General features: G+C 45.6%; 1 protein-coding gene across 9 annotated transcripts in view; it reads right to left on the bottom strand.

Moving 5' to 3' along the window:
- The window catches only part of MYO3B (myosin IIIB), a 394,939-nt gene that overhangs the window by 103,932 nt on the left and 277,938 nt on the right, over positions 1–13,069 (bottom strand). For all 9 annotated transcript variants that reach the window (XM_068245545.1, XM_068245547.1, XM_068245546.1 and 6 more), the window contains 2 exons: positions 5,547–5,694; positions 3,305–3,458 (listed from right to left, as the gene is read on the bottom strand). In XM_068245545.1, the coding sequence (XP_068101646.1) occupies positions 3,305–3,458; positions 5,547–5,694 (302 nt within the window). The remainder of the gene's footprint in view (positions 1–3,304; positions 3,459–5,546; positions 5,695–13,069) is intronic.

Genomic DNA, 13,069 nt, shown 5'->3' on the forward strand with positions numbered 1-13,069 from the left:
AGCGAAAGCTATGACATGATTATCTCACGTGCTCCACCTCCAGGGTCCAGTGATTTCCGACCTCCTGGCACCACTCAGCTCTCCCCTAGTGCTGGCATTTCTTCCTGTACTCGTGTAATCACGTGATACAAGAAGACATGTCAGACGCTAGGGGGACAGCTAAGCGGTGACAGGACGAGGCATCGCTGGACTCTGGTGGTGGAGCGGGTGAGATAATGGCACGGCTTGCTTCCGCTCACAATAGTCTGCAGTCTGTAGTAACAGTTAGTGTTAGGTGAAGGGGAGCCTGCGGGCAGAGTCTAAGGCATCTGCCTACTTTCACATAACACTAACTGGGGCCCCAACATACGTCTAGCCTACACCTAAGAGCCCTTTTCCACCAGCACGTTTGCGCTGGCTAAATCGCAAAAACGCAAACTGCTAGCGATTTTACAATCGCTACGGTTTGCTTTTTAACATAGGAATCGCGGTAGGTCATTTCCACTACCGCGATTCGTTTTTGCCAGGAACGCGAACGCGCGGCGGAGCGATATTTGCCGCGATTTTGTTATGCAGTGCATAGCATAGCAAAATTGCTGCCGTGACCATCGGGGAATCGCCGGTAATTGCGATTCAGCAATCGCTAGTGTTCAGCGTGAATGCTAGCGATTGCTAGTGGAAAAGGGCCCTAACACTAACTCCCACCACCTACCACCTATGCCCAACACTAACACTCCCACCGTGGTCTGCCACATACACCTAACACTAACCACCCAAATTCCTCCCTTATACCTACACCTAACACTACTCGCCCCTATACCCAGAGGCGTAGCTAGGGTTTTCAGCGCCCGGGGACAAAGACTATTAATGCGCCCCCCCAAGGTGAAGGTTGCGGTTATGGGTGGAGCCAAATGTACATGGAGGTTAGCAGGCTCACGCTCACCCACCCTCCCTCAGTATGTACATTCCAGCATGTTCCAAGACAAATTCAGCAATCATGAGCCCCCCCCCCCCCCCCCCCCATCAAGACAAATTCAGCAATCACGAGCAAACATGAGGCCCCCAACATGACCAACTCAGCAATCATGAGGCCCCCAACAAGACAAATTTAGCAATCATGAGGCCCCCAACAAGACAAATTTAGCAATCATGAGGCCCCCAACAAGACAAATTCAGCAATCATGAGGCCCCCAACGAGACAAATTCAGTGATCTTGAGGCCCCCAACAAATAATGAGGCCCCCAACAAGACAAATTCAGTAACCATGAGGCCCCAAACAAAACAAATTCAGCAGTCATGAGGCACATAAATAGACAGCATTTGACATAAATAGGCAGAATGCCCCCTTAATATGGTAGACACATCTCACCTGGCAGCAGTTCCCCAAAATACACTCAATTGACAGCAGTGGTTGCCCAAAAATAGGTATCCCCAGTTCTATAGGTGTCCCCAGAATAGGTGGCCAGCAGTATAGATGTCCCCAGAATAAGTGGCCAGCGGTATAGATGTCCCCAGAACAGGTAGTCAGGGGTAGAGATGTCCAAAGAACAGGTAGCCAGGGGTATATGTGCCCCGTATATGTAGGCAGGGGTATATGTCCCCAGTATATGTAGCCAGAGGTATATGTGCCCAGTATATGTAGCCAGGGATATATATGCCCAGTATATGTAGGCAGTTGTATATGTTCTCAGTATATATAGCCATGGGTATATGTCCCCAGTATATGTAGTCAGGGGTATATGTCCCCAGTATATATAGTCAGGGGTATATGTCCCCAGTATATGTAGCCAGGTGTATATGTGCCCAGTATATGTAGTGGGGGGTATATGTCCCCAGTATATATAGTCAGGGGTATATGTGCTCAGTATATGTAGCCAGGGGTATATATGCCCAGTATATGTAGCCAGTGGTATATATGCCCAGTATATGTAGCCAGTGGTATATATGCCCAGTATATGTAGCCAGGGGTGTATATGCCCAGTATATGTAGCCAGTGGTATATATGCCCAGTATATGTAGCCAGTGGTATATATGCCCAGTATATGTAGCCAGGGGTGTATATGCCCAGTATATGTAGCCAGGGGTATATATGCCCAGTATATGTAGGCAGGGGTATATGTGCCCAGAGTAGATAGCCAGATGTCCCCCTCCCCAGCAGGAGGGGAGCAGCTCAGAGAAGAGGGAAAGCTGCTCTCCCTCCCTCACTGTCCCCTCCAGCAGACTTAGGTGCCCTGGGGTGAATTGGGCAGCCACAAATGGCCCCTACCTGACCTTGGGCTCCAGCTCCACGCACGCACGGAACATCCTCCACGCTGTCTGCCTGACTGTTTAGCCTCTAGAGAGGGATGGGGCTGGCTGGGCTGGTCTGGGGCTCAGGGGCCGGTGGGCTGGGCTGGCTGGCTGGCGGCGCCTCTTCTGCCGCTCTGCGCAGCGTTCCACTTCTGTATGGACGCTGCGCGGCGGTGCGCCGATCATGACGTGTGACGTCAGTGACGTCACTCGCTGAGTGGGGATGAGGAGATCCGGCCCGGCGGTGAGCGCTGCGTAGCAGCGTATCAATACAATAAATGAATTAAAAAAAAAAAAACACTGCAGCTGAGCTGGGGGCGCCCTAGGTGACCTAGCGCCCGGGGGCACTTGTCCTACCCCGACCCCCCCTAGACCTACACCTAACACTAACTTCCCCCATACCTATGCCTAACACTACCCTCCCTCACCTATGCCTAACAATATCACCCTTCACACACGTACCTAACACTACCACCCCCTCCCCCACACACAAACACCTATGTTCCCATATTGCTTGAAAATGGTGGTTTGTTTAATAATGTGGAACAACCTTCTTTAGTAGTTTTCAAGGGCTCACCTTGTAAACTAATTATCATAGGTGTCTGAAATTGATTTCAGTGATCAAAAGATCCCTAGACACAATACCATCCATGAGTTCCAATGAAAAACAAAATATTGAATCTTTATGACACTTTAATACAATTTGCATAATAATGTGGAATGTGGTGTAAGTGAATGAAGCCATGGATTGCCACTTAAAAAGTTATTATGGTCCAGTGATCGAGGCACTGATTGCAAAAGAACATGTCATAGCCCTTCTGAAAATAGGGCATTATATGATTGGCAATCACATTTTAAATAGCAAAGTACAATAAAGTGTCAATCTGTTAACAAACCGCTGCACTTTATGATTAGTCCTTTTTGTTTCTAGTGTTGCATTTGTTACTTATATAAAAACCTTATGTTAGAGCTGAGGACAATAATAGTAACGCACATATATAACTCCTAGAACCACATTTCACAAATCTTTTCCTACCAACTAAGGTCTGGTCTGTGGCTTGTGGAAACCTGCTCTCCTCATCAAGCAGAGACAGCATGCCCATTGGTTTCTGAAGAAACATATCCAAGAGTGGCCGATTGTCCTCATAGTTCACCAAGGCAGCATCTATTCCTTCACTCTGATATTCCATCTGTAGGAGAGATCACACATTACAGACTGAGTCAGTCCATACAACTCTGGTGCTTGATTCTAAATGGGAGCAGGGCAGCCATCAGGGGGGGACAACTGACACTGCAGTGAGGGGTCCAGGGGTTTCTTGGGGCCCTGGGCTCCCCAATGCGCTGGAAGGGCCGCATGTGCTGGCTGTGGGCCTGTTGCTCACTCACCAGCACGCCGCGTTCCAGCACTGAGAGAATAGTGACATCAGCGCTTGAACGTGGGGGAGCAGATGAGTGAGCCCACTACAGCGGTCTTTCTATACTGGGGCACCACCTGTATCTGGCTACAGGCTACCTGTACTGGGGCACCACCTATACCTAGATACCTATACTGGTGCACTACCAATACCTGGATATCTATACTAAGGGCACCACCTGTACCTGGCTACCTATACTGGGGCACCACCCATACCAGGCTACCTATACCAGCGGCACCACCTATAGTTGAATACCTATACTGGGTGCACCTGTATCTTGCTAGCCTATACTGGGGCACCAGCTATACCAGGCTACCTATACTAGGGCACCACCTATAGCTGGCTACTTATACTAAGGGAACCTATACTTGGCTACCTATACTGGGGGCACCTATACCTGGCTAGGGCAGGGGACGAGCTGAGACAGAAGGGGACAAGAGATAACACAGGGGGATAAAAGAGGCACAGGGGGAACAAAGGCAGACAAAAGAGGCACAGGGAGAAAAGAGATGAGATGGGAACATGAGGTCACACAGAGGGGCACAAAAGAGACACAAACTGAGGTGAGACAGAGGGGCACAAAAGAGGCACAGGAAGAAAAGAGGGGGACAAAAGAGAACGGATAAAGGATAAGAACGGACCTACAAGTCCCTATCTCATTTGTTAACCGGGGACTACCTGTATTTTGCTAGTATTTAGCTCCACCCACAACATGCCATGGTCATGCCCACTTTTTGCCGCATCACGCTGTGCATGCCGCTTTCCTCAGTGTCGGAACCATGTACATTTTTTGCCGCAGCGCACTTCGCACATGGACACAGGGTGGGGTGGCTAGTGGGCAGGCACAGCAACCAGTGGTGGGCCCAGGGAGGGGGCTAAGGCCTGATGATGTGTGAGGGGCCCCAAAATTTCTGATGGCGGCCCTGAATGGGAGCCTGAGACTTCAAGGCTAAGTAAAGGCACAAAAGATCCACCCAAAGCAGTAAATAAAAAAGAGATATCTACTTAAGAAGGGGGAGATCTCTGGATCCACCAAATGCCTCCCATGTACTCCCATGTTATGTGGCCATGTACGAACGGCCATACTGTGCCTGTGCAAGTACAGCAGTGCTTGTGCACATGGCTGGATTTACCATAAGGCACTGCAGGCTCATGCCTACAGGCGCCTGATGATGAAAAGGCAGCTTACTCCTCTCTTCGAGTGCCTCCCTGCTTCCTTATGCAGGGTCCCAAGTGGAGCATAAATGAAAGGTTATTCACCCAGTTCTCGGCCTTCCACTGATGAAATTTCCCTTCAATCGGGGGTACCTCTAGCTACCCAATTCCTGGGGGCACCTCTAGCTACTTAGTATTAGATAGCCAGAGGTACACTCAGTATTAAGGGACACCTGTGGCTGTGTACTCCGAGCTGGGGTAGTAAGGGAGAAGTGACAGCGGAACCAGCCAGAACATTTGTGGCGTGGTTCGGCGGGGGGGGGGGGGGGGGGGGGTTGTAGGTTCTTGGAGGGCGAATTGTAAGGTGCCAGAACATCTGTTCCTATAGGCTCCTGTCAAGTAAATCCAAGCCTGCTTGTGCATAAAGCACTTCGGTTTAGTGCACTCTTGTAGCAAGAACCATTGAGTTACAATTTTTGGCAGGTTTTCCCGAAAATGGTCATGAAAGACTAGCTGCAATTTATCAGGAAGCTGCACTTTGTCTTAGATATTTTAATTAATGAGTTTTACATGTTTTTGAAATATAAGCTTAGAGATCACAGCTCCTTAATAAAGGAAAAGAACATTTCTTTGCACATCTCGTTGCATATTCCACTTGCAAGGTTTGTAAGTTGTAACATAAAAAGTGAATTTGGAAAGGACTCTTACCTGTTCCAGAGCAAATATATGCTGATTAAAATAAAACTGGATCTGTTCGTTGGCAATGTTAATACAAAGCTGCTCAAATGAGTTCCGTTTGAAGTTCTCAAATCCAAAAATATCCAGGATGCCCACATTCATCCCGTGCTCCGCATTGCTAGGGGGAAACGGAAAGAGAACGTTACCTTCTGCCGCACAGCGTCCTGCCACTCACAGGCTTACACTAATATCTTAAACCAGGATTTACATATTATTTTCAGTTTTATTCAGTATAATTAGAGTTACACTATAGAACATAATTAACGAGTACTTAAAAATAAGTGGCCATATTTGGCCAGGTAGTTATACCTTACACATTCTGATGCATTTGAGTCTATAACACAAGACAGTTCAAGTAGCACTTTGTGATTAGTTAAAGTGGACTTGAACTGAGAGTGTCCACTCTGCTCTAAAAGATACACAACAGCATAATGACCGTTAAACAAAAAACATTTCTTTGTTACAGCTGAAACAAATCCTAAAATCCTGTACTTTCAAATGAGCTTATCTGCCATCTATGCCATGGCAGTAATGTGACACAGGGGAGAGGTCAAATTACAATCACAATCAACTTGTGATTAGACAGAAATAAGGGGGAGGTTAAGGTTAAGCTCTCAAAATACAGTGGGATGCGAAAGTTTGGGCAACCTTGTTAGTTTCATTTTCAAAAAATGTCAGTTAAATATATCATATAGGAGACACACACAGTGATATTTGAGAAGTGAAATTAAGTTTATTGGGTTTACAGAAAGTGTGCAATAATTGTTTAAACAAAATTAGGCAGGTTCATAAATTTGGGCAGAAAATACAGGCTCTAAACACTTCCTGTAGGTTCCAATGAGAGTCTGGATTCTGGTTGAAGTAGAGTGACCAGACGTCCTGGATTGCCCGGGACGCGTCCCGGATTCGGGGTCCGCTGTCCCAGGCTTAATGAGGTCCCGGGAAACGTCCCGCTTTCAGCAGCGGGACGTCCCGGCCTCGGGACTCTGGCCACTCTCTCCTCATGAACTGGCAGCGGCGTCTATAGACGCCGTGCCAGTTCATTGCCTGCAGCCCCGCTCCAGCCTCCTCTTCCGGTGTCTGTTCCGACACCGGCAGGCAGAGCAGGGCTATGGCAAGATGGCTGCCGAAGCCCTGTACTGGAGACTATTTGTGTCTCCAGTACAGGGCTTCGCGCGCCATCTTGCCGTAGCCCTGTCAGCGCGGGAGATATGCAGGGGGAAGGCGGTCCCAGGAGGAGCGCGCCAGAGGCCGGAGACTTCTGCCAGGTGAGTAAATGCTTTTTTTCCAGGTGAACTTTGCCCGCATTACGTTTCTTTTCTGGTGAAATGTTTGCCCGCAGTGCGTTTCTTGTCTGGTGAAAAGTTTGCCCACATTACATTTCTTTTCTGGTGAAATGTTTGCCCGCAGTGCGTTTCTTTTCTGGTGAAATGTTTGCCCGCATTGCGTTTCTTTTCTGATGAAATGTTTGCCCGCATTGCGTTTCTTTTCTGGTGAAATGTTTGCCCGCATTGCGTTTCTTGTCTGGTGAAATGTTTGCCCGCATTGCGTTTCTTGTCTGATGAAATGTTTGCCCGCATTGCGTTTCTTTTCTGATGAAATGTTTGCCCGCATTGCGTTTCTTTTCTGAGGAAATGTTTGCCCGCATTGCGTTTCTTTTCTGGTGAAATGTTTGCCCGCATTGCGTTTCTTTTCTGGTGAAATGTTTGCCCGCATTGCATTTCTTTTCTGGTGAAATGTTTGCCCGCATTGCGTTTCTTTTCTGGTGAAATGTTTGCCTGCATTGCGTTTCTTTTCTGATGAAATGTTTGCCCGCATTGCGTTTCTTTTCTGGTGAAATGTTTGCCCGCATTGCGTTTTCTTTTCTGGTGAAATGTTTGCCCGCATTGCGTTTCTTTTCTGGTGAAATGTTTGCCCGCATTGCGTTTCTTGTCTGGTGAAATGTTTGCCCACATTACGTTTCTTTTCTGGTGAAATGTTTGCCCGCAGTGCGTTTCTTTTCTGGTGAAATGTTTGCCCGCATTGCGTTTCTTTTCTGGTGAAATGTTTGCCCGCATTGCGTTTCTTTTCTGATGAAATGTTTGCCCGCATTGCGTTTCTTTTCTGGTGAAATGTTTGCCCGCATTGCGTTTCTTTTCTGATGAAATGTTTGCCCGCATTGCATTTATTTTGTACTGACATGTTTGCCCGCATTGCGTTTATTTTGTACTGACATGTTGCCCGCATTGCGTTTATTTTGTACTGACATGTTGCCCGCATTGCGTTTATTTTGTACTGACATGTTTGCCCGCATTGCATTTATTTTATACTGACATGTTTACCCCGCATTACGTTTATTTTCTGGTGTCCGGGGTAACTGTTACTGCATTTATTATTTAAAGGTCATAGATGGCTATGTTTGCTGCTTTGTGGTTACGGTATACTATTAGCATCACACAGTTTCTGCACACCCATGATGCAAAGTCTCGTTTGTCCACATCATGGCGTAAACACTGCTTTCTTATGCCTCGCTGTTACATCATTACGTTAGCTCCGCCCATACAATGTCATGACCACGCCCATTTTTCGTCACGGCGCCCCCTCCCCCCAGTCTTCGTCGCTGCACGCTCCTCAATCCTCCCTGCTTTTCGCCGCTGCGTGCGCCTCCCCCCCCCCCCCTGCCCCACGCCCCCCTCCCCGTCCCAGGTTGGACCCACAAAAATCTGGTCACTCTAGTTGAAGGTATCTCTAGTTCATTCAGGTTTGATGGCTTCTGAGCGTTTGACAGCTCTCTTTAACTCACACCACAGATTTTCAATTATATTCAGGTCTGGGGACTGAGATGGCCATTCCAGAATGTTGTACTTGCTCCTCTGCATGAATGCCTTAGTGGATTTTGAGCAGTGTTTAGTGTCGTCTTGTTGAAAAATCCAGCCCAGCCACAGCTTCAGCTTTGTCACTGATTCATGGACATTGGTCTCCAGAATCTGCTGATACTGAGTGGAATCCATTCCTCCCTCAACTTTGACAAGATTCCCAGGCCCTGCACTGGCCACACAGCCCCAAAGCATGATGGAACCACCACAATATTTTACTGTAGATCGCAGGTGTTTTTCTTGGAATGCTGTGTTGTTTTTCCTCTGTGCATAACACCCCTTGTTAAGCCCGAATAACTCAATTTTAGTTTCATCAGTCCACAGCAACTTCCTATAGCTATACTGTATATTGCTGTATAATGGTATGTAGCTCCGCTCTCCCAGTGATACTTAGCCTAGGCAGTTTAACTATGTGGAATTCTCCTCCCAGAGCATTGTGGGAGACCAGGCATTATTTGTATTACCTCTCATTACTCTCAGAAACAAACATTTCACAGAGTTGCACCTGACAGGACTAAAAATGTTGCTACTTAAGATAAGTTTCAGAATGTAAATCAGGATGTTTTGGGCAAATGGGCAAACACTGGCTAAATCATTTATAAATGAATGTTGTTAAAAAAGCAATTTTATTTATTATGTTATTTACACTACAGTTCTGCTTTAACCACTTCACCCTAAAGGTTTTTTTTACCCTAATGGACAAGAGCGATTTTCACCTTTCAGTGCTCATCCCTTTCATTTGCCAATAGCTTAATCACTACTGATCACAACTACATGATCTATATCTTGTTTTTTTTCACCAACAATTAGGCTTTTTGAGGTTAATATTTGTTTTCAGTAATTACTTTATTTTCTATGCATTTTAAAGGGAAAAACAAGGAAACAAATGAAAAAAAATACACTATTTCTACAATTTCATCCCCTATAGTTTTAAAGAAAAACTGTAATGAAAAAACCTCCCCCGGGGGGTACTCACCTCGGGTGGGGGAAGCCCCCGTTCCTACTGAGGCTTCCCCGTCCTCCTCAGTCCCACGGCGACGGCGAAAATCCTCCCAGAGTGGCGGCGATGTAAATATTTAACTCCTTGGCTCCAGTGCAGGTGCAGTATCCGCTCCCTGCACAGAGATAGGCGAAATAGACGATCTCCGTCGGGCCGCTCTGCTGCGCAGGCGCAAGTCTTCTGCGCCTGCGCAGTAGATCAGACCCGACGGAGATCGTCTATTTTCCCCTATATCTGTGGGAAGCGCCGCAACAGCGCCCCCGCTGGAGCCAGAAAAGGTAAATATTGCACAGGCCGACAAATTGTCGCCTGTGCGTTCTGTGGGCTGCAGCGAGACCGCCGTGGGACACAGGAGGACGGCGGCAGCCTCAATATAGTCCAGAGGCTTTTCCCTACTGAGGTGAGTACTCCACAGAGGAACTTTTTTCACTACATGTTTTCTTTAATAAAAACAATGCTACTGTACATAAAACCTACATATTTTATCTGCCTATTTCTCCTGGTTATTACAAGATTTGAATTATGTCCCTAGTACAAATTATGGTGACAATATATAGGTGTATTTTGTCCATGTTGTGTTTTTTGTTTTACCTTTCTCATGCGCACAGCGGCAGCAGCGCTGCTTAACTTATAAAAAAAGTCCTGGAGCCGTTAAGAGGCTCCAGCAGGACATTTTAATATGCCTGCTTGTCTTTAAGTGGTTAAAGTATCCCACCCCCGCTGAAAATAAGTCAATTAATTAAATACATTTTTAAATATTTCCTCTCCTTGTTTATTATTAGAAACAGGCAAGGAAATGCAAATAATTCCTACTTACGTGTAAATTCTATGCAGCTTAGAACTGGGCCAATCACATTGTTTCCATCAACTTCCCATTGATTCTAATTGGCCCAATTCTAAGGCGCATAAGACAAACAGTAATTAGTTAAATCTCATTCACAATCACTGTTTATTTTCTCCTTTGATAGATCGCGACACTGATACATCATATTCTGCTTTGTTTACTCTGTTTCCTGAGTTTGAAATATGAGTTTCCCACCAAGTGCGTTTAGCCGAGCTGAAATGTGGGAATCTGAAGACACTCTTCCGGGTGATCAATCCAACTGATTTCCCAGAAAATGATATGTCAAATGAGAATGCCATATCAATGTACACACATGTACCATGGCTCTGGTGTCTGCTTTGTTGTCCCCCAAAACTAAGCAGATAGAGGAGCCGGAATACTAACACCCTGCCACATTCCCTTCATATAACCAACCGTGTCCCTTCCACTGGACCAGCAGCAAAGCAGCCACATTCCGTCCAAACTGTATATCAATCAGTCATGTACAACGCATTCCAGGATCTATGTAGGAACAGCACGTCACATCATCATTCAGGAGTGAATGTTGGCTAGTGTGTACAAGCCCTTACAGATCCTTCACACATGGTTGAGCGCAGGGCCTGAACGCTGTATAGTCATGCTGTTCACTTATGTGTGTATTCTGCTATGCAGACAAAGTAGGAATGCTGGGTAGCATCCAGTGGCATAGAAACAAAATTTGCTGGTTTGTGGCAGACCACTAAATAAGGTCATGGGACAGAGACCTCACAGAATGAAGTATGCACTGCAAAGTATTTAAATTTCCCCACCCGTGCATGTGCCACTTTAGATTTTTAGTTGTTTTGAAAGGGCAGGGCTGGCTCTCCTAATGTACTTTACTACTCATGTTTAATGTGTGTACAAATCTTTCACCATTATGGACGGACCTGTTCAGTTATGTATTTTCTGTATCTCCTCATTTTTCATATGCCTGTATTTAAGGGCTATTTCACACCATAGTTAATTTCCTGCGTTTTGCCGGAAAGTCAATACTTTGCATTAACAAAGGTAAAAAGAAAGTCCATAGACTTTCATTGTACTTTTCACTGCGTTTTGGTGCGTTGCGGTTCGACGCACCCGGGAACTTTTAATCGTCTGGAGCCGGTCTTTTTCCGTCGGGTGAATTGTAACTACCGCCGCTAATCGCACCGCAACATCCCGACGTCCACGCCATGGATCATAACGCTTACAGGAAATCGGCTCCTGCAAGCCTCATGTAATGTGAAAGAAGCCTCATACCATGTACTATAGTTACATAGTTAGTTTGGTTGAAAAAAGACATCCGTCCAAGCAGTGGCGTAGCTAAGGAGCTATGGGCCCCGCTGCATGTTTTACATGGGGCCCCCCCAAGCACTCTATACATAACAAGTTATACGGTGCACCAAAACCTGCCAAGGATTTCCACAGTGTCAGAGGTGCAATAGGGGAGGAGGAACAGTTTGTTAATGATTACTGCTATTCCAAGCATCAATAGAAGTGATTATTACCAACAAAAGGCCAATAGAGAGCTAATATTGTGCTTGAGGGAGAGCCCCTTGGGGCCCCTCTGACCTAAGGGCCCCGATGCAGCTGCTACCACTGCAACCCCTATTGCTATGCCACTGCGTCCAATTTCAACCAGGAAAAAAAAAACAACCAAACAAAAAACACCATCCTGAACCCGCACCTATACCAGTTAATCAAGGGAAAGGCGAAAAACCTTACAAGGCCTGGGCCAATTAGCCTTAAAGGATACCCAAGGTGACATGTGACATGATGAGAGACATGGGTGTATGAGCAGTGCCTAGCACACAAATAACTATGCTGTGTTCCTTTTTTTCTTTCTCTGCCTGAAAGAGTTAAATATCAAGTATGTAAGTGGCTGACTCAGACAAGAAGTGACTACAGTGTGACCCTCACTGATAAGAAATTCCAACTATAAAACACTTTCCTAGCAGAAAATGGCTTTTGAGAGCAGGAAAGAGATAAAAAAAGGGTCAATAGTGCAATAGATTTTAGATCTGGCATACTTCAATGAATGTGTCATTGAGCAAAAACAATAAAACGGTTAAGACTTAAAAAGTAAACTTAAACATAAAATAAAACTGTGGAATATCTTAAAAAGTAATTTTTAGGAGAAGGAAGATAGATACAATCGATTATTTCTTTAGTTTATTTTTGCCTCGGTTGTCCTTTAAATGGAAAAAAAAAACTCTTTGCTGACTTCAGATGGAAGTCAAATAAATCTCTGTATCCACTCTCCTGGGAATTACCTTGCTACTCTCACTGTGAAGGACCCCTTTCTAAATAAATGGCAAAAAAAAACTTTTTCCCTCCATACACAGATCATTATCTACAGATCATGTCCCCTTGTCCATCGTAAAGCCCTAGGGACAAAAAGCTCATCTGCCAAGTTATCTATTGTACAGTGCCAAAGAAGACACTGGCACTTTATAAATCACTAATAATAATAATTATTGAATGTGTAGGATAATAAAACTTTATGATTTGCTCCTTTAATTAGGATAATAATCTTTGCGCTTTCATGCTGCACTTGTTTAGACTTTTGAAGTATGCACAAGGTCCACTGCAAAGTATTTACTGTATATTTCCCCACTAACCATGCAAAGCAATCAAAAGCTAACAATAGAATATGCATGTAATTGGGTGCAGCAAAACAATACAAGGGAAGAGGCTTGCAGATAATAAGAACATTTGCTCAAACAAGCTGCCACGTTGTCTTTTTGTTTATTTATTCAATCAGTTGCAACAGCCCAGAGAGCAGATAGAGGAAGGA

Source organism: Hyperolius riggenbachi, chromosome 7 (assembly GCF_040937935.1).
Source record: "Hyperolius riggenbachi isolate aHypRig1 chromosome 7, aHypRig1.pri, whole genome shotgun sequence".
In the NCBI taxonomy this organism is placed as follows: Eukaryota; Metazoa; Chordata; class Amphibia; order Anura; family Hyperoliidae; genus Hyperolius; species Hyperolius riggenbachi.